Here is a 23,042-nt window from a genome sequence, read left to right as displayed (position 1 = left end):
AAATGTTATAAGTTTTATATCTGTATTCATGCTTGCCTCAAAAATTGTGATTTCAATAAGTGCTAAGGATAGAAAGGACTAGAACTTTACCAATAATTGCAGTGATTATTTAAAAAGCATGGTCAACTTAATTGTGGTTGATAAGACTCAAGAAGTAAATACACTCTATTATTACGCTCAGTAGAATATTTAAACAAAAATAAACTCCACCTTTATTCTCTACACATTTGAAAATCAGTCCAATATTTTTCATTAGTAATTCTGCTAATTTCTCCCCTAAAGTTTTGAATCAATATTACTCAAGGAAGGATGCACACTGCTTTAACCATGTACATTTATCAGGCTATGATGAAACCATGTAACTTCTAATCTCTAAACAAATTCTGCTACCTTAGTACTGAAATTGCCTTTTATGTAGTATCAGGGTAATTGGAACTCCATGTGATGGATGTCCTAGACTCCTTCAAGTCCTTTATCTATGTGATTTTTTTCCTGGTTAGTCTTTATCACATTCGAAGCAAAAACAAGTTTGTCTCATTATCATTTACACATTTCTTCTAAAGCTCAATTACACAAAAATCTGATATAGACTGACACCCAATAGATTTCAGTTTGTTCAATATTTTCACTTAAAAGTTAGTAGCTTCTTCACTTAAAAGTTGCATGTTCACGGTGCATCTTTACTTAAAAACAATTATCCTTAAAGTTTTATGGCATCAAAGTTCTCTAGAAACTTTTATTCCCTGATTCATTGTCAAATTAGCAAAGTCAAATACACAAGCACAACTTTGGATCTTCAGTGAATATGATGAATCTTGTGACAAATTTATGACCTACAGAAAATTCTCAGTCAGTTTCAAAGGAGTTTCTCTTTGTGATCTGATTTTAAACAATGTCAAACGGAAGTCATCAGTGATTGGGATTGTGTGTGTGTGTGTGTGTGTCTGTTTATTGGTGCCCATGCTTGCTGTATATATGACAATCTGTTAATGACTGAATATTTCTTCCATGTTGAGAGTTACTTTTTATAAAATATTGTTTGAATAATTAGGTTCTCAGAATAAAGTTCTACTCAAGCAAAAAGGAAAAGGCTAAACACAGTCAACATTTGGTTATGAATAGGATTTTGAATCGTATGTTAATCAAGCATAAGGGAGACCTGGATTTATTACCTGTTTCCTCCAATTAGCTCTGAAATCAGCCAACAGCCAGACGTTTCCTTCAGAGGTAACTATAGAAACTAAATTGTCCAAAGTTGGATGTGACTAAGTGTATGCATGTGTGAAAGAACAGGAAGGTCTCTCTGGCCATCTAAGTACAGAATATTCTGTTACTGACACGAAAGAAATCTGGTTTCAAGACTTTGCACTTTTTAGTTGGGAGAGTAGCAGACCAGACTTATATGAGTAAACATAAAAAAGTTTCAAGATAAGATTTTTTTACAAGGTCCTAAATTCAACTAGAATTCATTCAGGTGTGGCATTGTGAAAATAATTAATCCACCCTTGTGTGGATACAGATGATTGTACTTTTGTTTCAATGCAGTTAACAATAATCTATTTCTAGAACCACTGTTACCTTAAGCAAAGGCAAACACATACTTCTCAATGCATGTATGTCCAGGAGCAATGGTAGGCTCTTGAGTAGTAGTTATTTTCCTTTCTGCTGGGTTTATAAAAATCTATGAGAATATTTTGACCTAGGAGAATGTATAAGACTTGTGATTTCATATTCAGTAGCAACGAATATGCTGGATATACATGTAAGCTTCTAAGGCATGGTAGAATTTTTCATTCTACTGACATTTTTACAACTTAGTCTCTGAAAATGTCTGCATGCTTCATTAAAAGATATAATGATTGAAGAAGGTAAATTGTCCAGGTCCAGTTCTTCAGCACAAAGAGAACTTTTAATAATATGTCAGACTTATCTCTAGTTCAGATTATTTTTAGCTTTTTTTAAAAGTCATTTACCAAGTTAGAAACATTGGTAGTAAATGGTGTCATTAGAACTGGCTATTAGGAGTAGTGGCTGAAAATCAAAGAATAAGTGTTTTATCATAATAATAGGATTCACTGCATTTCTAATTATCTCATTTACAGGCGCTATTCAAAGATTTCTAATTGAATTTATGACCTTGTATCAAAATCATATCTTGAAACTTCATGTTTACTCATATGGGTCTAGTTACTTTATCCTTATAATTTTTACTCCATAGTCTTTATTTGGTACTCCAAAGGAAATGCCTTAAAAAGCTAATTAACTAATGCAAAATTTTCTTCTATTATCTTCACATTTAATTAAGACTTTCTTATTTATGTCATCACCTTAGTAAGGATCATATGTATTTCTGAATGTCAGCCTCTTATCTATTTCCCTTAGCTTTGCAACATAATAAAGTACCTGGACTCTTTATTTAGTATTTCAGATCACTTTTCTTTCATGTCACAGAAGATAAATTCACACAGCTGCTCTGACAACATCACTGCTTTGAAAATGTGTCCACCCGTTACCTTATAAATAGTCCAGTCACTTACTTTAATCCATCTTCTTCTGCCAATCACTCTAATGTCAAACTCACAAGTTTACAAGTACACTTTTCCCAACTTCTAGTTTTAAAGCAAGGGCTCGAAAGTCTACTTACTTAACTGGCACACATTGGAAAAAAGTATGATTTTAATGAACAAAATGTCCATCAGCAAGCATTCTCATTTAGGAATTATTGAGAGTTGTACTGTGGCATTTTTATTGCGGTGAATATTCAGTGCTAACAATAGTATGAGATTATCCATCCTAAAAGATGTATAGATGAAAAAGGCTGAGTGGTTACCTGGCATCTTCCCACCTTGATGTGCTTTCAATATTCCATATGATCACTCATCTGGTTTTTCCATCCTAGATATTACTATTTTCTGCTTTTTTTTCATTTATCTAAGCTAAGTTTTAAAGAGCTTAAGTTAGTCCCCAGGGTCCATAGTTTTGAACTTATTGAACTTTAGGGTGGAACTAAAATAAGGAATACCCATAATATCTATAGGATTTCAGGAGTGGGAAGTCTTTGCAGGTCCTAATATTTCCCTTAAAGAAAATGGATTTTGATATCCATTTGTCCTAATGCTAATACAAGATGGTCAAATGAGGGACAAAAAAGGTGATTTGTAGCATTTATAAATTTATAAATTCCTATCTTTTAAAGAAAAATCAAGGATGGTCAGTCATGGGGCTTGAACTCTGGGCCTGGACACTGTCCTTCGGCTCTTCAGCTCAAGGCTAGTGCTCTACTACTTGCGCCACAGTGCCACTTCCAGTTTTCTGGTGGTTTATTGGAGATAAGAGTCTCGCAGACTTTCCTGCCCAGGCTGGCTTTGAACCAAGATCCTCGGATCTTAGCCAGAGGCTGGCAGATTTCTATAGTTTTGCATGTAAGAAATTTGGGCAACATCATCACTTCTTAACTAAAGGAGGCTACCCTTCACTTTTCCATGTAAACTTTCCTTTCCAATTGGGGGCTTCCATTGCTGAAAACCAGAGGTGATACTGGGAGTTACTGTGTAGATTCAATTTGAAAATCTCTCTCTCAACTAATGCATTATATTTTCATTCTCCTGACTCCTGGGGTGGAGGTTTAATTCAATGTTGGTTCACTCTGATCTACCAAAGTCTTAAATGGAGCTGGTATTTCTCAGTACTAACTTGAAATGTGTAAATTAGATTTTGTAGCTTAAAAATTAAAGGTCTCCTTTCTCTACAACTTTATCATAAACCATGTTACTATGGTTATAAGTACTCTTGTACTTAAAATTTTGTTATCTCAAATCTGTTTTCAGCTTCAGGTAACAATCATTAAAATTGGTATTATTTAACTTTTACACAATTGATATATAGCTGCATATTTCCTCATTAAGGCAAAGAATATAACATTGCTTCGTTTTACTCACATGGCACTGTGCGGAGGTAGAGGTTGTCACGAATAATTTGCTGAAGTTCGTGGTCCACAGAACCCTTCTGAAATCGTAAGTTGAGGTAGTGACGAAGGTCCTTATCCACAATTCCTCCTAAAATAAGAAACTTGTTTATTAAATATGTTAAGAATGTAAGTTGGTTATGCCATTAGCTATACTCATGAGCCCATAGAAAAGATGTATTATTTCAGATTGTTCTTTTGACTTTCTGAAACATTTAGGCCCTAGGAACAAAACAGATAGCAATTACTGAGATAATAATTCTCTTGGGTCTATGCTCAGTGCTTGGTGTGTATCTTTCATTTACAGTGAAGATTTTAATTATGGTGACAGGTATGTTATTACTGAACTAACATTAAAATATTATCATTTCTCATTGCAAGACTGAAAAGACTGGTTTTTTAAATTCCCATTGGTACCCACCAGTCTACTTTTGGTCTCTATGAATCTGATTGCTACAGGCACTGCCTGTAAGCGACATCATAATAGTTAATTTTGTGACTGGTTAAATTCACTTGGCATAAGATATTGGTATTCTCATAGGATATACTTTGCAACATTTATGGTGTTTTTAAAGTTCATCATGTCATTAAACTCCTAATATGTGAAAGTCACAGTAAGATGCCATAAAAGTGGATTTTTAATTTAATCATCTATCAAAACTCTTGCTCCTCAAATAATATTTATTTTATAGTAACTTACTTAGAGATACTATAGATTTAGTAAATGGGAGGATCTGAAAAGCTATAAGAAGGCAACAACTACACGAATATTTTTCTTTAACAATAAATCAAAGTAAATTTTCAGCCTATAAGATATATACAATATTTTCAGCTGGAAACAAGGTTTGAAAAGTATTTAGGTTTTTCTCTTGTCAATAAAAGTAATTCATTTCTGTTTGCTAGTATAATTTAATGAAAATCTGGACTATATAACAGAAAACAAGTAATGTAGACCTATTAAAGATAGTTTTCCTTTTGTTTCAGGGCTTGTACTCAAGACCTCTCACTCTCACTTGTTGAATTTGCTCATGGCTGAGGCTCTACCACTTGAGTCACGCCATTTTGCTGGTTAATTTGATTTGGGAATCATGAATTTTTCTGCTCAGACTGGCTTTGAAACTTGACTCTCAATGGTCAGTCTCAGTCTCTTGAGTAGTTGTTATCATAGTATGAGGACCCACCTTCAGCTCCAAAATTAATTTTATGTTTAAGACAACCAGGTCATACCATGTTTATCTTAAGACTCTTTCTCTTCCCTATGGGAAGGAATGAATTATACTTGAAAATACCTATACAACAAGAGATTTTATCTTTCTTGTTGTTCTTTTTAATGTACTTATAATGTACTATGTGATTTTTTTTTGTTTCTTTGTATGTTCTTCCCCCATGGTATAACCCCTTTTGCCACTGTATTTGTTTCTGGTGTCCTGCATCTTGTATACATATTTGGGGAGGGGAAGGGAAATAACAAAATGCTGAAATAAGGATACAGGATGACCATTGTAACAATGAGATGCACAAGACTCTATGCTGAAAACAAACTTTACAACTTTGGGGGTGGGGGAGGAGTTGGGGAGATGGGAGGAAAGTGATGGTAGGGGAAAAACAAAGGAGGAGGTAACAATGCTCGATAGGAAATTGACTCATTACCTTGTTCATGTAACTGTAACCCCTCTTTACAATAAAAAAATACTAAAAAATTAAAAAAAACTTTTAAGGGCAGTAAAATCCTGGACCTTAAAAAAGTTAAAAAAATACTATACAAATGTAAAACAAGAACTCCTAAGTGATGCTGTGGTTTAAGTGGTAGAGCACTTGCCGTAAGCTGAAGAGCTGAGGGACGGTTCCCAGGCCGAGTTCTACCCCACTACTGACAAAAAAAACAAAACAAAAGAACTCCTGAAACTTGTCTTTTCAGTATAATCATATTAGGATAATTGAGCAAAGACAAAAAGTAGAGGAAATAAGGAATCTACAATAGTCACTAATTCATATTATCTTGAAAAATCTCAGAATTCATGTATTTTATATTGTAATTATCAAAAGAGCAGCAGGTCAGTGTATACATATATAAAATACTTTTTACAAAAATTTAGTATTCTTGTAGGTTGTATATTATAACATTTCTTATGTTTTGAAAGTTGGTCTTGTCAATAAGCTCCTAATATGTGAAAATCACTGTATGATGCCATAAAAGAGTTTTTGCTTTTGTTTTTTGTTTTTTTTTGGTCAGTCGTGGAGCTTGAACTCAGGGCTTGGGTGCTGTCCTTGCGCTCTTCAGCTCAAGGCGAGCTTTCTACCACTTGAGCTACAGCATCACTTCTGGTTTTCTAGTGGTTTATTGGAGATAAAAGTCTCTCGGACTTTCCTTCCCGGGCTGGCTTTGAACCGCAATCCTCAGATCTCAGCCCCCTGAGTAAGTAGGATTAGAGGCGTGAGCCACCGGCGCCAAGCTAAAAGAGAATTTTTAACTCAAGCAGCCATCAAAACTCTTACTCCTCAAATTATTTATATATTTGTCCAGCTGGTCTTTTAATCTTTTTTTTTCACCCAATAAAATGTCATAGGAAAACAAAAAAGCACCAAAAGACAACCATTGTTTTTGGATATATAAATATTATGCACAAAATATTTACACATAATTTTCTAAATTCAAGACCATTTCAATGATGAATATTTATCTCATGAGCTTTCCTATTTCTATATTGGAAAGAATATATAATTTATATCAATAGGGATAAGAAGCTGGGTGCTGGTGGCTCATAGCTGCAATCTTAGCTGTTTAGGAGGCTGATATCTGAGAGTCATGGGTTCAAAGCCAGCCAGGGCAGAAAAAAAAAAAAGTCCATGAAACTCCATATCCAAAATTTCAGACTAAAAGTGTGGTTCAAGTGGTAGATGGCCAGCCTTAAACAATGAATTCTGTAGGAAGCCTGAGATGCCCAGGACCATTTTATATGTGTGTGTGCACGCACTTGTGTACACACACACACACACAAACACACACACTTAATTCTGAAACTCTTCTCTTTTCAATTAATTGGGTAATTGATTAAGACCCCCAAAAATAACAAAGATAGATAAAATATGAAATAGCCCAATAGGCAGGAAGGTCAGTAATAAAGGTCATTTGACTGCCAGGCACCGGTGGCTCATGCCTGTAATCATAGCTACTCAGGAGGCTGAGATCTGAGGATCGAGCTCAAAGCCAGCCCTAGCAGGAAAGTCTGTGAAACTCTTATTCCAATAAACCACTAGAAAACCGGAAGTGGCACTGTGGCTCAAGCGGTAGAGAGCTTGTCTTGAGCTGAATTGCTGAGGGACAGCGCTCAAGCCCAGAGTTCAAGCCTCACGACTGACTAAATAAATGAATGAATGAATAAATAAATAAATGTCCTTTGAAATGGCCATGAAATGATACCAACAATTGCCTATTATTTATATCCTCAAATGCCCTGTGGTTGCCTGTTTTAGAACTGCTGGCAACATACTGAAGTCGTCAATAATTTAGAGAGCCTAAAATGTTTTTTCCTCCCCTAATTTTTTTCTCCAGCAGACATGCTCCCCTAGTCAATCTGAGCCAGCAGCATGCTTAGGACTGCTCTCAACTGTCTTTTCTTCTGTATAGGTTCTTCTGCAATGGTACCCTCCCTTCCTTCTCCTTTCCTTTCAGTCCTTTTCATGGCACATGCGAAGTGATGAGATGATTTCTGGCAGCCCAAGAAAATGCCAGTTACAGGACAATAGATGTATTTTGTCTATCAGTGTAAGCTAGAATCACTCCTCTAATGAAATGTGGATAAAATTATCATCTGGAAATGTATTATCAATTTAACTATTCTGTTTACCCAAAAACACAACATTTGATCTCTTGGAAATTTGTCTTCCTAAGAAAACAAAAACATTCATTCACTAATTTCAATGATGGACTGTATCTTTTATCTATGAAATGACCTGCCAAAGCTTCCAGGAATTAATAGGAAATTTGTTTCACTAATAAAACAGTAAATTGTTACAAATTACAGTGACATTCTATAACAATTCATTTTTGTGGATTTCTTTTGTCACATGTTCTCATACTACCTAATTAGCCTTTGTAATTAATCGTAGCATGTTCTAGGTGAGGTAACTTTATTCACTCAGTATTCCTATTATATTTATCTATCCACTGTTCTCCTTTTTTTTTTTTAGTGAAAGAATTCTTATTTAGTTTTGGACGTAAACATGTTCAGCTCAGGATATGTACCAGAGGCCTTTCCCTTCTCTTGAAGCTTCTAGAATGAGCATGTGCCTTATAAACTCACCAGTGTAAATCAAGAACATTCCCTCACTGGGATGGTAGAAATGGATGTATAAAGGAGAGGATAATCAGATTACCAGAGAGTGGCTCATTCTGATGTCATCTAACCTAGGCATCAGTTTATTTTTCATTCATATTCTGAATAATGCTTAAATGGTGTTTGCTTGTTCCTTACATCTTTGTGTTTATTAGTATGGCCTTCAACAATCAACAGTACCCCGATCTTTTTTTTTTCTTTTTTGAGTAGCTCTGTCTGTTTCATAATGAATAGATTTGGTGAAGTTTTGAGCCAAGCTCTCCTCTACTCAATGAATCAAATTTCTCTCCCAGTAGATGGCTTTATAAGCGGAGGAATGAAAGGACATGGAGGCAAGTGTGTTCACCTTGAAAGTGGCCCCTTCAAAAAGATGATGATGCCTCATTTATGCTTCTCGGACATTCAAAATTGACTTGTCCTTGTATTTTTCCAGCTAGTACCTCCAACTTTGTAGTTTTAACTAAATAAATTCCACAGATGAATACAACTTTCTTTTGATAATATTTGTGGAATTTTTATCTATCGGTCAGCTTACAATCTTCTTCCACTTGTCCTTCTTTATGATTTTTCAGTCTATGAGTTTTCTCCTTCTTTTCAGTTTCTGCATAACCTCTCTTCACTGATATACACATTCCTTCAAGCCATAGAGTAATTCCTGGGTCAGCTTTCTGTTTCCCATTGAACTCTAAACTCCCTAGTACAAAGTGTCGCATTTTCTATCCATACTGGAATGTCTCCCCTTTTCCCAACTCTATCTCAAAAACAGTGGCTTTACAATATATAAAACCTTGTATTGTTGGTTGAATAAGCAAACTGCAAATGCTATAGAGAAAAGAACGCTAAAAATCAAGAATTGAGTATTAGTTATTACTCTACCATGTATTGTTTGCCTTGTAAAAATTATTTCAGGATCATAGTTTCCCCTGTGTAAATAGGTAGACCTTTTACTCAGTTCAGGCTGATGTAAAAACTACCACACACTTGACAACTTACATGACAAACATTCTTTGCTCATATTTTTGAACAGTGGAAGAGCTAAGTCAATGTCTAGTTGATTCAATGTCTAGTGAAGGCTCATTTTCTAGATTGCAGATTGCCTTCTCTCATTCAATACTCACAGGGCCAACAGAGAGATTATATCTTCTCCTTTCTCTTTTCATAAGGATACTAATCCCACTCATGAGAGATTTGCCCTTATCATCGAATTACCTTCTAAGCGTCCCTATAAGATTAGAGTTAGGAGTTCAATACATGAATTTTTTGGAGTGAGGAGAATATTTGGAGGGGAATATGCACAACATTAGGTGTAGGTTCAAATCAGTTCTCTTTCAGATGAAATATTTATTGAGTATATTTTATAGCTTGATATTTTTAAGGTAATATCCAAATTATTTAATTGGTTTATGCATCACAAGTTATATAGAGCACACAAAATCAAACCACATATTATCATTTAATAGTTTTTTGCTCTCTTATTTTTCTAGGAAACATGTATCACTGTCAGAAAATTGATATGAAAAACATTGTCTTTGTCAAATAAATATCAAAATAACTGAGCAAAGAAGAATAAATTAGAAGAGAAAAGAGATCTCTTCATATGCTTTACGATTTCTCCATTAGTAACTATAAATGTATCTTATTCTAATTTACTGGAAAAGTCAAGGAACAGAAGTCAGAAAGTTTTGTGGAGATATGCTTCTGAGCTCCTTTTTCAAAAGTGATTTCTGCCTGGCTTATCTCAAAAATGGAGAAATAAATCACAGAAAAGTTGATTGATTCTGTGAAGATCCAAAGTCACAAAATAGGTGACAGACATATCTAATCTAGTCTGCTGGTGCTCTAGCCCATAAAGGGGTAGAACATTGTATCATTGGTTTCTGGTAATCTAGGTGCTTATCTCGAGTTGAAGGTGTCTGAAGTATATCATGCCACTGGATGTGTTTAAGTCATACTAGAATTTCTATAAATTATGAGCCACTAAAATTGTTTTTCAAATGATTCATTTTTACCTATTTTAAATAGCATACCTACAATGTCTACAAAATTCACTGAAAATTCCTCGTTAATTATTTTTGCATAGCTGGAAGATGTTAGTTATATAACCATTTGTGTCCCTTCAATATTTTTGTCACATTGTTAGAGTGTATAGATTATTCATTTTGATCATATTTTAATGTCTGCTTGTTGTCTTTTCTCTAAAGTATTTCAAACTTTTGAATATTTTGCATTAGACATGAAAATGTAAGAAATATCACAAACATATTAAACAGTTACACAGTATTAGGATTCAAAACTAGAAAGAAAATTGCTTCTTCAGAGAAAATGACTGAGATATATATAAGTGGTTTATAATACTCTCTAGCTCTATTGAAAATGGCTTTTTATCATTTCCTTCCCTACTGTTGTGCAGATGGGATATTATTATTGAGTTTCATTCCTCATTGTTAGCCTTATTCTCAAAGTAAATGTGAAAGATGTTTCTATAGTTATGATTATTGGCTCCCATGAAGAAGAGAAAATGAGTTCTCAGTATATATCAGACATTGGTTACTCACTGCATCTGAAGTGCCTAATACCTTACCATCAGGAAATAGAAAGGATCTACACTAAGTTGGACACAAACTACAGTGTACTAAATTTTCAATAATGTTTGGAAATGGCTAATTTAGTTTAAGAATAGAGTATTTCCCATAATGTCCATGATTTTTCCTAATTCTGCAAAATTAGTTGTTTTTTATACAAAGGAGGAAGTCACAACAAACAGCATAATGAAAGAAAATAAGATTTATGGGCAAATAGAGACATAATAATCTAACCTGAATTCAATCCATTTTTCAAACCAAACACAAACACACACACACACACACACACACACACACACACACACAACTTTAAGTGTAAAAGGAAAAAAAATTCCTGCCTCCAGATAATTATGAATGGTTTTAAAATCACAAAAAGTAAACATATCTCAAAGCTCTATAGTTTTTATAAAGAGCTTACTAAGATTACTAATGCAAAGAAAAATATTATCCTTTAAACTATATAGACAATTTATCTGGCAAGACTTTTTTTCTTCTTCTAAGAATCTTACTTTACTGCCTCCAAATTTATTCTAAAGTTTATGAGTAAGTTTTAAAAATAGAGCAATAAAAATATCACAACTGTTTTTGTTATCAGAAAATAAAATTTGAGAATTTATTCACAATAATAAAAAAGCACTAAGCAAATTATTCCTAATTTAATATCCCCCAAATACTTCACACATAATTCCAAAAGGGAACATAATACTAGTATTTAAATAGTAACTATTAAAACTCATTTCATTTATTTTAGGAAGTTATTATTCCAAGTCAACTGAAAGATTATATTTTAACTACATAATCCATACTATAAGCAAAATTAATGAAGAATGAGATTTGTAAGCATGTAATATATGTCATGCTTCGTATTCGCTATTAAAAGGCCCATCTTCTCCTTTTTTAATAAGCATCAGACAATGGAGTACAATAGATGAGCCACTTCAAATAGTTTCATGTTGGAAAGTAGCATGGCAGGCCATTTTGCCCGAATGAACTAAAAAGTGAGCTCAGCCTTTATTGCGCATCCCTTTTTACAATGATAATATGAAGAAATTCTCTGTCAAATTTGTTCCAAAGAACAATCTAATCTGGGCTGGGAAGGTGGCTCAGTGGTAAAGCGCTTGCCTTGCAAGCCTGAGGTCCTGGGTTCGATTCCTCAGCACCACATAAGCAAAAAGAAAAAAGCCGGAAGTGGCGCTGTGGCTCAAGTGGTAGAGTGCTAGCCTTGAGCTGAAGAGCTGAGGGACAGCGACCAGACCCAGAGTTCAGGCCGCAAGACCGTCAAAAAAAAAAAGTTATAAAGATATAATTTTGTCCCTGGTGCACCTCCAGGTCTCAATGTATTAGTCACTGAAGTACATCATTCATAGTACAATAGAAACACTGTGTTGTAGATTTCCATGTGTAACACTGTTGACTGTTGCTGGGGGCGGGGTGTCAAGAGTTGGGGTGCGAGGGAGTGGAAGAGGGATAATGGCTGAAGTTCCAAGTTACTCAAGTAGGTTTTAACATGCCAAACCCCTGTGGCCATAGTATAATGGAACAGTCTCAGATCTGTGGTCAGAGATTTCTCAGGATGAGGATGGGGTTAGACATGGGGAAAACTTTCTATTCTGTAGAAAAACTTAAGGACAATGACTATTCTGGTAATGTATTTCCTCACAGCCTAGCTCTTCTTATGCTCTTTTGCTTTAAAGCGCTTCAGCTTACAGTTCATTCTAAGGTTCTGTCTACCTCTGTTTAATTGGGGGGGGGAGCTATTCAAATATAATTCATTTCCTATCCTATAAACAAACACAGAACCATTGTGGAATTTTCCACGCATTCTTAAAAATACACTCAAAATTGCAGAAAAGAAAGGCTGAATAGCCTTTCCCTATGGATATTCGTAAGCTCCCAGGTTTTATTTTACCCCAATATACAACTGCATCTTGATTTTGCAGGAAAGACAAGAACAGATGGAATCAGAAAATAACAGAATTTGAAGGTTACAATGTCCATAAAGTAGAGTTACCTCCTGATGTCAGAATAAACTTTAACTCTCATAAACTAGTTGGATATGTCAGGTAGGGAGCAGGTGTGTGTTGTATACACACACATACAGGTGCATGTGTACTAGGACGCAGAAGTGGGTGAGCAATGAGAAGTATGTGAATGGTCCCTGAGAGTACTATTCATAAGGATAAAGCTAGAATGGTGGAGGAAGACTGGAATGATTTCTTCTTCACTCTTAAGTCTCCTAAGTGATTTTACTATCATCTCTAAAGGACATGGTACTGGATGATACCTGAGAGAAGTGAGAAGTAAAGCTAGATCTCACAGACAGAACCTTTAGCATCCCAAAGATGGCAGTGGAAATTTTGGAAATGAGATGAAAGATCATCAAGCACTGAAACCTAGAAACAAATTATGTCTTTGCCAACTGCCTGAGTGTGTTGTGCCCCCAAGTGGCCATCAGAGGAGCATTCGAGCCAAGCAGCATGGAGTCTAGCCAAAACTATGAGTATATTCCTGAGTGCAAAAATTACCTTTCCCAGCCACTGTTTTAAGATTTATATATAATCTTGCCAGGTATAGTGCTCTAGATTAGTATATTTAATTACCCATAGCTGAAGGCTATCAATTAAGATTCCCTAAAAATTTTTTTTTGACATCTGGGACCACATTGCTCCTAGAAATTTAGAGGAGCCTGTGCCAGAATGGGAAGAAAGAAAGAACATACTAATTAATAAAAGATATCTGATCATGTCCTCTCTCTCAGTTACATACCAAATTATTATAAATTTTAGTTTAATAAATGAATATTTGGAGCCTGCCATTAAAAATGAATCTGGAATAGTTCTTTAATTGATTGAAATGAAAGTTTACTGAGAATATCTCATTGAAGTAAAACCAAGTTTCCTTTTTTATTAAAACAGTACTAATTTATTAGTAATATGTACTACTATAAACAATAATAAGTACTACCAATGCTACTAACATTATTTATTTACAATTCTTACTGTTTTTACTATTCTAAGAATTATAAATTTATATTTAAAATGTCATATGGCGACAACAGTGTGAAGAGACAGCTGATCAGGTGGAAGAATTTATTTGCAAGTCATATATCAGGTAAGGGCTTAATCCAAATGTACAAGTAATTCATACCTCAGTAGCAAGAAAACAACAATCCTATTAAAAGTGGTTAAAATAATCTGAACAGTCATTTCTCCTAAGAAGATACATAAATGACTAAGTGATATGTGAAGAACTGCTCAATATCACTAATCACCAGAGAAATACAAATTGAAAGCAAAATGAGAAATCCATGACTTAGTTAGAGCAGCTATTATTGAAATAATGAAAAATAACAAGAGCAATCCATGCATACTCTTGTTGGAAATGTAAGTTTGTAGAGCCCTTAGGGAAAATAGTATAGAGTTTCTTAAAAAATTGAAAAAAGAAGGCAGGCCTGGTGGCTCATGGCTGTTTTCCTGGACACTTGGGCAGACAAGATTGGAAGAATCACAACTCAAGGCCAGCCTAGACAAAAAGTTCTTGAAAGTCCATCTCAACCAATAAAAAGTAATATGTGTAGGTCAGCCTGGGTCATTCCAGCTACACCAGAAGCTTTAACAGAATGACTGCAATCCAAGCCAGCTGAAGCATAAATAAAAGATTCTATATGAAAAATAACTACAGCAAAAAAGACAAAGAACCTAACTCAGGTGATTATGTGCCTGTCCAGCAAGGACAAAGCCCTGAGTCTTCAAATCCTAGTATTACCCAAAGGAAAAAAAATAAAAGTAAACCTACCATAGAATGCAGCAATCTCAATACTGGGTGCATACTGGTCACTACAAAGGAATACTAGACTCATGCAAACTTATTAAAGAGGTTTTGTCATTCAGAGTTTCAGAGACCTAAACAATATGTATGTAAATGACATTCCCTTGACAAAAACTCCCCACTGAGCTATTTTACCACGTGTCAGATAGCAATGAAGGGAGTGTATGCTGGAGCAAGTACATTACATCTTGAGCAGGATGCTGAAAGACATCAAGAAGAACCAGGCTTGTGTCTATTGTAACAACCCTTTTGAGAGAAGTACCAAAGGACTGGCAGAACATCCTCATTCCCTCAACCCTCCGTGGATCTGCACCAGCCCTCACCTCCAACATGTCCAAATCCTATTTTTCCATAAAGAAATGATGAATGTTTGCACTAGGGAATAGGAGAAGTATCCTGATTTGATCATTATACAAACATCACATTCTAGCTCATAAATTTGTTCAATTATCAGCTCAATTAAAAGTAAAGTACAACTCAAGAAAAATCTGGAGAAATGGTTGAAGTTCATTACTTTAAAAGTGAACTTAGGGCTGGGATACAGCATTTTCATTATTTTAAAAATGAACTTAGGGCTAGGTACAGCATTTGCAGCATTTGAGGTCTTTGATTTGATCCTCAGTACCACAGCTAACAAACTTACTAAATAAATAAATAAAATAAATAAATGAGTATAAACTATCCATTAACCTGAGGGTTCTTTTACAAGGAAGTTACTGTCTACAAGGAAGTTACTAATTTTATTGCTAATAACATCCATATTTAAAATAATTTAGTAAAGAAGTATGTTTAATTTGTGATTGCAATTTGCTAACGATAGTATTTATGTTGAGACACAAACATCATTTTAAATAAAGACTTGGTCCAATGTGAAATCTTTATCAATTTTGCAGCAGTCTGATTTGATGATCTGAAATGGTTATATTCTCTGAATTCTAGTTTCATGCCAGGAAATTCTGTTTTGCAAGCTTGAAAGAGAATCTCATTTTAGAATTGATTTTTATATCAAATTTTTTGGTGTAAACACAAAATATGAGGCTCAGAGTGGTAAAATTAAATGACTTAAAATTTTATTTGCTGAATGTTAATTAGCCACAAAAAAAAATGTAGAATATTCAAAGATATTTTGAAGACATCTAATACTTATGAATATATTTGTGCAACAAGAGAACTGAAAACAGTAAATATGGTAATGCTTTCATTTATAAGTGATTAAACCAGTTGAGAAATGAATTAACTTTTCTAAATTTACACAACAGAGTTGCTGTATTTATTCTTGGTTCTGTACCAATTAGTCTCTCCACCACATTAGACTTGCAACAAGAAGGGGAGAAAAGGTGTGCATAGTAGATGTGAAAAGTGATGTGAAAGTAGATGTGGCAGAATGCCTGCTCATTTTACCTATGGTCCAGGAGGCTTCCTCATTAACATGTCTGGAGATGTGCCCCTTTTGCCAGTATCAGTCTGTCACACCCTTCTCCATGGAAAATGGAACCAAAGACCAGCCTGGAAGTCCTGCTAAAGGTGCAAGACTCAAGTCTTATGTCAAAACTGTGTCTAATCCATGAGCAAACGAAGTATGGTTGACAGGAGTTTATTAGCTCAAGTTCTCTAAAAAAGCCAAGTCTGTTGTTTCTTTTTCTTGGAGTTCATTTCAGAAAATAATATTTTATCTGGTCATATGCACATAGTTATTCCTAATTTTTATACCTGCTATTAGTCCTGTTTTTGTTTAATTTTCCTTTTTTCTTGTTTGTTAGTTTATTTGTTTTTGGGAGGGTTAGGAGGCAGCACAGAAAAGGTGGTACAAGGGTGAACAAATACAGCAGTGGTGCTCACCACACTATGTGCAAAATGAGCTGTAAATCTTGTGGATGGGAACAGGAGGAAGGGAACGGAGAGAGCAAAGGAAGGGGAGACATGGGTCACAAAGAATTGTATTCATTACCTGATTCATATAACTGTCACACCTCTGTATACCACCTCTACAATAACAATAAAATTAAAAAAAATTAAAAAGCCACATCTGTACTGAAGATCCTGCAGACAATATTGTTGACTACAGCATTGTGTCTGTGAAGAGACAATGCTATAGATCAATACCCAAAGCTACTTTGGGGTATCTTTAATCTTTTTTAATATCAATTTACTATAAACACTGTATCTGTATCTGTAGCTAACATTCTTTTGATTACATGGGATGTATACTAAGTTTGACAAGCCTTGAGTTGATACCAAAGGTAATGTAAAGGATGTTGTAACATTGAAATCTGTGGAAGAAATTTCCTCATCTTATTTAGCTTACCTACCTAGTTTTTTCACCAGTGTAAGGGGAAACGGCATATTCATGTTCCTTGGTAATAGAATTCCCTAAATTAATTTTAGGAAGATGCCTTTCGATTCATAGGACTTGGATTATTTATACACAAAACCAAATGCAAATATTTTTGGCACAAGTCCATAATTAAATTACCAAAGCGCAGAACACTAATATGAAACTTACCACTGATTACTTTCACAAGTGGTTCTCAGAAGCCATTGAAGAATCTCAATAAATCACTACCATTATTTTTTTTATTCATCTAAACAACCACTAACCTATCAGCATGCTAGAGTTAGAGAAGTAATCACATTCCTTGTGAGCATGATACAAATCATAAAGGAGCTGCCATAAGCCTATCTTCACTCTGATGATGTGATGTTTACAATCACCTCTGAGCATTTTGCTTAGTTCACATGACTACCCAAAAATGACTCCTCATGCTTCCTAAATTTACTCCTTCCAAACCCAGCTCACCCTTATCATACCATTCTCTCAACAGCTACTGCTTTCTTACTTGTTAGCACTGATATCTAAAATGATAGTATATATTTCTTGTTTATTTATTAGCTACATTGTTGCCTAGAGCATAAATTTTGTGTGAAAGAGAAACTTGACATTTAATAGTTATTCAATAAATTTTCTCAATTGTAAATTAAAAGGATGAAAGAACAAAACAGATTTGGAACCAGAGAATAGATTGCTAATTGCCAGACACTATTAAATCCTGCAAAGTTTCAAAACTGTTCAATGTTTCCACATCAAATGTTAATTAAACTCCATAGAGTCTATGTGAAGTGTTAAATGACTATCCATAACCACAAAGGGATATTAGTGACTATTATAAAGTATGCCAACTGTTAAGATTTCAGTTACAATGGCTTCATTGGTGGCTTCAGATCTTTAAGCCAGTGTCCATGATCTTCAGTGTAATATCTCAGGAGAGAGTGGGAAGATTGACATTCACAACCATCCTGAGCAAAAGTTAGCAAGGACTCCTTCAACAAATAACCCAGTGTATCTTAATCTAAGTATTTCAGGATAGGAGGATTAGGATCTGAGGATAGTGCTAGTCTTACTGTGATTTTATTTCCTTTATTTTAAAATTTTACTTTACTGTTATTTTAGAGGTTATGTAAGAGGGGTTATGATTACATGAGTCAGGTAATGAGTACATTTCCTTTTGTACAGTGTCATCTATTCCCTCATTCTCTCCCAGTCTTTCTCTCCCAATTACAGCCAAGATGTTCATCAATGTCTAGTGAACTTCTACTGTAAAACATCTGAAAAGGATTAGAAAAAATACTGCATCAATACTAATATGCTGCTTTGTTAGTATTACATGTGCCTACTGTGAATAGAGATTATTGATTTTGCTCTCACAATACTATTGAATCCTCCAAGGATTGAAGTTTTTATGTACAGATCTGTCACAATATCTGAGTCATGACAATGCTAGATGACAATTCCCTCCTTCTCCTTTCCTTTCCTTTCCTTTCTTTTCCTTTCCTTTCCTTTCTTTTCCTTTCCTCTTCTTTCTTTTCCTTCCTTTCTCTTTCCTTTCTTCTTTGTTTCCTTTTTTCTGGTTCTTCCCTTCTACCCTTTGTCCTTTCTTTCTCCTTTCCTTTTTTTCTTTACTTGATTGATAATAAATATTGATATACTTGGTAAAAATAGAGCTTTTACACATACTGTGAGATCCTTATAACTAAATCCATATCTGGTTTCCAGATTGTGGGTAAAGGGAACTATAGCTTGCATCCTCATTTATGCAAACCCCAATATTTGCCAAAGAAAAAAAACCAGCTGCTAAAATGGTCTCAATCTTACCATTTCTCTCTCCAGTTCAACAAATCCTTTTGCCATTTCTAATTTAAAACCCATGTAATTTACATTTCCAATTGAATTTTTCAAATGTTCAAAGGCATAGTCATTATTATTATTAAGGACACAAATATGACTGTACACAATCTTTGTGGTTGAGAATATACATAAGCTTATAAAAGGTAGACAAGGAACTCTCTACAAGGCATTATAACTAAATCTTCATCCCCAATAGTCTCACTTGAGAGTTAGGGACAACATGACAAAAACGGCTGCAGGCAGACTCAAGTAACTCAACACTGGCCATAAACACCTAAGAACCCAATCACCCTTGGCCTCAGCCTTGGTAGAAAGCTGGGCTTTCCATAAAATTTACCAATCCAAAGGATAATATTAAGTCAATAACAATTAGCAAGTGTCCCACATTTTCTTCCATCCAATCTTCTAATTTTTATTTGTTGTGTCTATTGTGGGGCTTGAGCTCTGGTCCAAGGTATTGTCTCTGAGCTTTTATGTTCAAGGTTAGCTCTTTACTACGTGAGCCAAAGCTCCACTTTTGGATTTTTTGGTAGTCTCACTGACTTTCTTGCCTGGGCTGGCTTTAAACCATGATCTTTAGATCTAGATGTGAGCCAATGGCACCTTTTGCTTATTTGTATTATTTTCAAGAAAAATGAATTTTCTCATGGGAATTCTTGGCTTTCAGTCACTGTCTACAGAAAAGTAATTATTGGATAGATTCCCTAACTGTAAATGTTAATGATTAGTAGTTATGCAAAGTTCTGCAATTGCCCCTGGTAGGTTTACTATAAGGGAATAATTATCCTTGAAGATGTTTCTTGTGAGGAAAAGAAAGTAATCTTCTCTATAAAATATTTGCTGTGCAATTCTATTCTCTGAACACCTGGTCATCTTTCAACCACTATTTTCCTTCAAATAAACAAACAAAAAAGTAATTTCTATTCTAAAACATTGATCATGTTTCACTTTCTAAAGCATTTGGAATATGAAGAAATGGAAATCTATCAACACTAATGTAATTCAGTTCATATAATTGTGGAGCTGTTGCTTAAGGTAATTAAAAATTATGGCTTATCTGACATAAGCAAAAAATCTGCTTTGTGTTATATATTAATCTTCAACAGACAAACACTATTAATATTATTGGTATTCTCTTAATAATAAAATGTAGAATCTTAATAAATGAGCTTTTATGTATTCTTTCTAAATACAGGTACAGGCATAATCAATTCCCAAAGGATTGTTTTCATCAAAACCACAGAAACATAGATCCCATGGTTTCCCTCATTTGTAATAATTAGTTTATATCTAGGATAGTCATAGCAGATGAGCCGAGTAGTTCAATAGCTATGTACATGTGACCATATAAGATGATCCTAAGCGAAATGAACTCCAAGACATGGAAACAAGAGGTTTTCCTTTGTTGTTGTCGTTTTTATTATACTATGTGATTTCTTTTTCCTTTCATGTATTTTATTCCTATGGTCACTGTAAATATAGATTTTGGTACCCTGGATATTATATTTACATTTATCTGAATTAGGGAAGGGAAGGAAACAACAAAATGTTGAGACAAAGGACAAAGGGATACTCACAAACAATATATTGGAAATGAACTGAACATCTTGGGGGAAGGATGTAGGGAGGGAAAGTGGGAGAGAAATGTGAGAGGGGTAACAAGTTGGACAAGAAATGTACTTACTACCTTACGTATGTAACCATAACACCTCTGTACATCACCTTGACAATAAAATTAAATTAAAAAACACAATGTGTAGTACAGTTTACTCAAAGATGGTTAGAATATTTAAAATACATTTAACAGAATATATATCTGCTTACATTTAAAAATTTTTACTGTTAAAAATATATAAGACAACTTTTTCCTTCCTAGTGGAAAATTCTTGATACTGGATTAATGAAGTGAATTTAGTTACTTTTTACATACAAATACATTATGAGAAGGGATGAGTTAGAAAGTGAGTCCTAAAAAAACAATCTCTTTAAACAGGGTTACAGGCGGACCCATTACAACAATGAGATGTACAAGACGTTATGTCAAAAAACGAACTTTACAACTTTGGTGGGGGGAGGAGGGGTCCTGGGGAGGTGGTATGGAGGAATGGGGGTGGGGGGTGGAGAGGGGAAGGGATGGTATGGGGAAACAAAGGAGAAGGCAACAATGCTTGATAAGAAATGTACTATCTAGCCCATGTAATTGTAACCCTCTGTATGGTATTTTCATAATAATAATAAAAAAAAAGAAAGTGAGTCCCTAGTCTGCAGGTTATATGCATATTTTTCTGATGGCTTTCAGGAAAGCATTTAAATAAAAATAACTTGGTAAATAACATTTGATTTTAAGTTAGGATAATATAAAATTATATCATTGTAACTACTTAAAAACAAACAAACCCAGAAGTGGCACTGTGGCTGAAAGTAGTAGAGCGCTAGTCTTGAGCAAAAAGCACTCAGAGACAGTGCCCAGGCCCCAAGTTCAAGCCACACAACCCACAAAAAAGAAAGGCTAACCCTTACATTCAATGTATATGTATAAAAACGGAACTAGATAAATGAGATGGGTGAGGTTGGGGGAGATGGGGAAAATGATGAAAGGGGTGGCATGGATCAGTATGCATTGTATTCATAAACTGACAAGCTGAATTGAAGTCTCTTTGTATACCTATTGAAGGATAATAAATAAATAGGGCCACTCTATCAGAAGTATATAGTAATTGCACACATACATGCATCTAGCAACAGAGTTTCAAAATAAACAATTCAAAAACTAGCAAAGTTGAACCAAGAAACTGACAGCTGAAAATAGTTGCACATTTCAACATATCCCTTTCAGTGGTGAGTGTAACCATAACAAAGAATATCAACAGGAAAGTAAAGTACTTGAACACTATAAACCAACTAACCCATGATGTCCAACAACAGAAAAATGTCTTTTTTGAAATCCTCACAGAGCACTTTTTTATTTTAAATCCAATAATTGACCACAAAATAAACTCCAATAAATTTAAAGATATTACATTTTATAAAAATCTATTATCTCCAAAAATAGTTAAATTAGACCATAAAATTATGTCATTGTAAAGACACCAATACATTTTGTAATAGATGTGTGCATGTGTGTGTGTGTGTGTGTGTGTATGTGTGTGTGTGTGTATATTCAAAGGATTCACTAATAAGAACTGCCAATCAGAAACAAGCAGAAACAGTCAGATAAGCTGCTGTTAGATGAAATGAACCCCAAGATAAGGATTCAAATGTTTTTTCTTTCTTGAGATTTTTTTTAACATATTTAAAAGAGGATTTCTTTGTTGCTTTGTATGTCCCTCTCCCACGGTGTAACCCCTGTTTTCACTATATTTGATGTTGGTATAATTTGTGGAGGTGAAGGGCAAAAACAAATTGTTTAAGTGGGGATACAGGTAGACCCAAAACAATGAGATGTACAAGTCGTTATGTCAAAAAACGAACTTTACAATTTTGGCAGGGGGTGGCGGATGGGGGGACCAGTGTGGGGATGGGGAGGGAGATGGGAAGGAATGGGAAGGGGAAATAAAGGAGGAGGCAACAATGTTTGATAAGACTCATTACCTTGCCCATGAAATTGTAACCCTTCTGTATGGTATTTACACAATAATAAAAAAAAAAAAAAGCGAATAGCCAGCTCATGCTTTTGTAGCCATTAAAAACCACAATATAAAGTCTGCCAAGCCAATACACTAAGATGAATTAAAATAATATACCCTCAAATTACAAGGAACTATGCAATTCAGACTAGAAAATGAGTAAAGGAAAGCAAGCAGGTATCTTTATTCCTATCCTCAGAGTCCATGCTGAAGTATAGCAATTGACTTGAAGATTATCACCTTGTTAGTCAAAGTGAGATTAGACTCAATGTTCCTCTTGCATATTTAATCCCTAAGTGATTGTGGATTAATAATTTTAGTGTCAGATAATTAGTTGAATTCAACATGGCTAGGATATTTTAACTCTGTCTCTCTTGATTGTGGCTCCCTCATTTGTAACAACTAGAATATACCTGTATGGGTTACAAGTAAAGCCAATGGATAGTAAAAGACAAAATATTACACTTGGACATGAGTAATTAAACTGGTAATTAATATACTCACAGTATATATACTGCAAGT

General features: G+C 34.6%; 1 protein-coding gene across 1 annotated transcript in view; it reads right to left on the bottom strand.

Moving 5' to 3' along the window:
* Magi2 (membrane associated guanylate kinase, WW and PDZ domain containing 2) overlaps window positions 1-23,042 on the bottom strand; it is a 1,359,346-nt gene that overhangs the window by 978,880 nt on the left and 357,424 nt on the right. Inside the window, exon 2 of the mRNA XM_042684528.1 lies at window positions 3,939-4,055. Coding sequence (XP_042540462.1) covers window positions 3,939-4,055 — 117 coding nt within the window. The remainder of the gene's footprint in view (window positions 1-3,938; window positions 4,056-23,042) is intronic.

The sequence above is a fragment of the Dipodomys spectabilis genome, unplaced genomic scaffold (assembly GCF_019054845.1).
Source record: "Dipodomys spectabilis isolate Male_0828 unplaced genomic scaffold, ASM1905484v1 ptg000089l, whole genome shotgun sequence".
In the NCBI taxonomy this organism is placed as follows: Eukaryota; Metazoa; Chordata; class Mammalia; order Rodentia; family Heteromyidae; genus Dipodomys; species Dipodomys spectabilis.
Note: the sequence above shows the minus strand (reverse complement) of the source record. Positions and strands in the feature narration are given on the sequence as shown.